The sequence below is a fragment of the Acanthisitta chloris genome, unplaced genomic scaffold, assembly GCF_000695815.1.
Source record: "Acanthisitta chloris isolate BGI_N310 unplaced genomic scaffold, ASM69581v1 scaffold4160, whole genome shotgun sequence".
In the NCBI taxonomy this organism is placed as follows: domain Eukaryota; kingdom Metazoa; phylum Chordata; class Aves; order Passeriformes; family Acanthisittidae; genus Acanthisitta; species Acanthisitta chloris.
The window spans coordinates 1,436-2,029 of record NW_008649771.1 but is presented as its reverse complement, the minus strand read 5'-3'; the positions used below and the strand labels follow the sequence as shown (position 1 = coordinate 2,029).

General features: G+C 61.3%; 1 protein-coding gene across 1 annotated transcript in view; it reads right to left on the bottom strand.

The window, feature by feature from the left end:
• Positions 1-93: 93 nt before the first annotated feature.
• LOC103798825 (glutathione S-transferase Mu 1-like) overlaps positions 94-594 on the bottom strand; it is a gene marked incomplete at both ends in the record, with an annotated part of 1,589 nt that continues 1,088 nt past the window's right edge. The window contains 3 exons of the mRNA XM_009071140.1: positions 94-204; positions 281-376; positions 486-586. Coding sequence (XP_009069388.1) covers positions 94-204; positions 281-376; positions 486-586 — 308 coding nt within the window. The remainder of the gene's footprint in view (positions 205-280; positions 377-485; positions 587-594) is intronic.

Sequence of the window (594 nt, the reverse complement as noted above, 5' to 3'; positions counted from 1 at the left end):
TCTCCAGAGCCTGGGGGGGCACAGGGGAGGTCAGAGACCCTCACCACCACAGCACCCACCCCCCAGGGGTGTCCTCAGGGTGTCCCCACTCACCCCAAAGCGATCCATGAAGTCCTTGAGGTTCTTGAAGGGCTCCAGGCACTTGGGCTCGAAGATGCGGTTCTGCTCCAGCACGTCAAACATCAGGAAGTCCACGAAGGTGAGCTGGGGACAAGGGGGCACATGGTGAGGACAACCCTCTCCCCAGCACCCCCCAACCCCCTCGGGGTCCCTATGGTACCTTCTCCCCTGCAAACCACTTTCTGTCCCCCAAGAAGTTGGAGAAGAGCTTCAGCTTCCCCGGGAGCTGCTCCAGGTAGCCAGGCTTCAGCTTCTCCTGCGGGAGAAGAGGGTGAGAATGGGCACCTCTGTCCCAGGGGGTCCTTCCTCACACCATGTGGGGTGCCCAAGGCTGGCACGGGTCACCCAGCCCGTGGGGCACTCACAAAGTCAGGGTTGTAGCAGACCATGACGAGGCTCATGCGGAAATCCATGATCTGGTTCTCCAGCATGTCCACGCGCAGGATCTCCTCATCTGTCTCACCACCTGTGGGG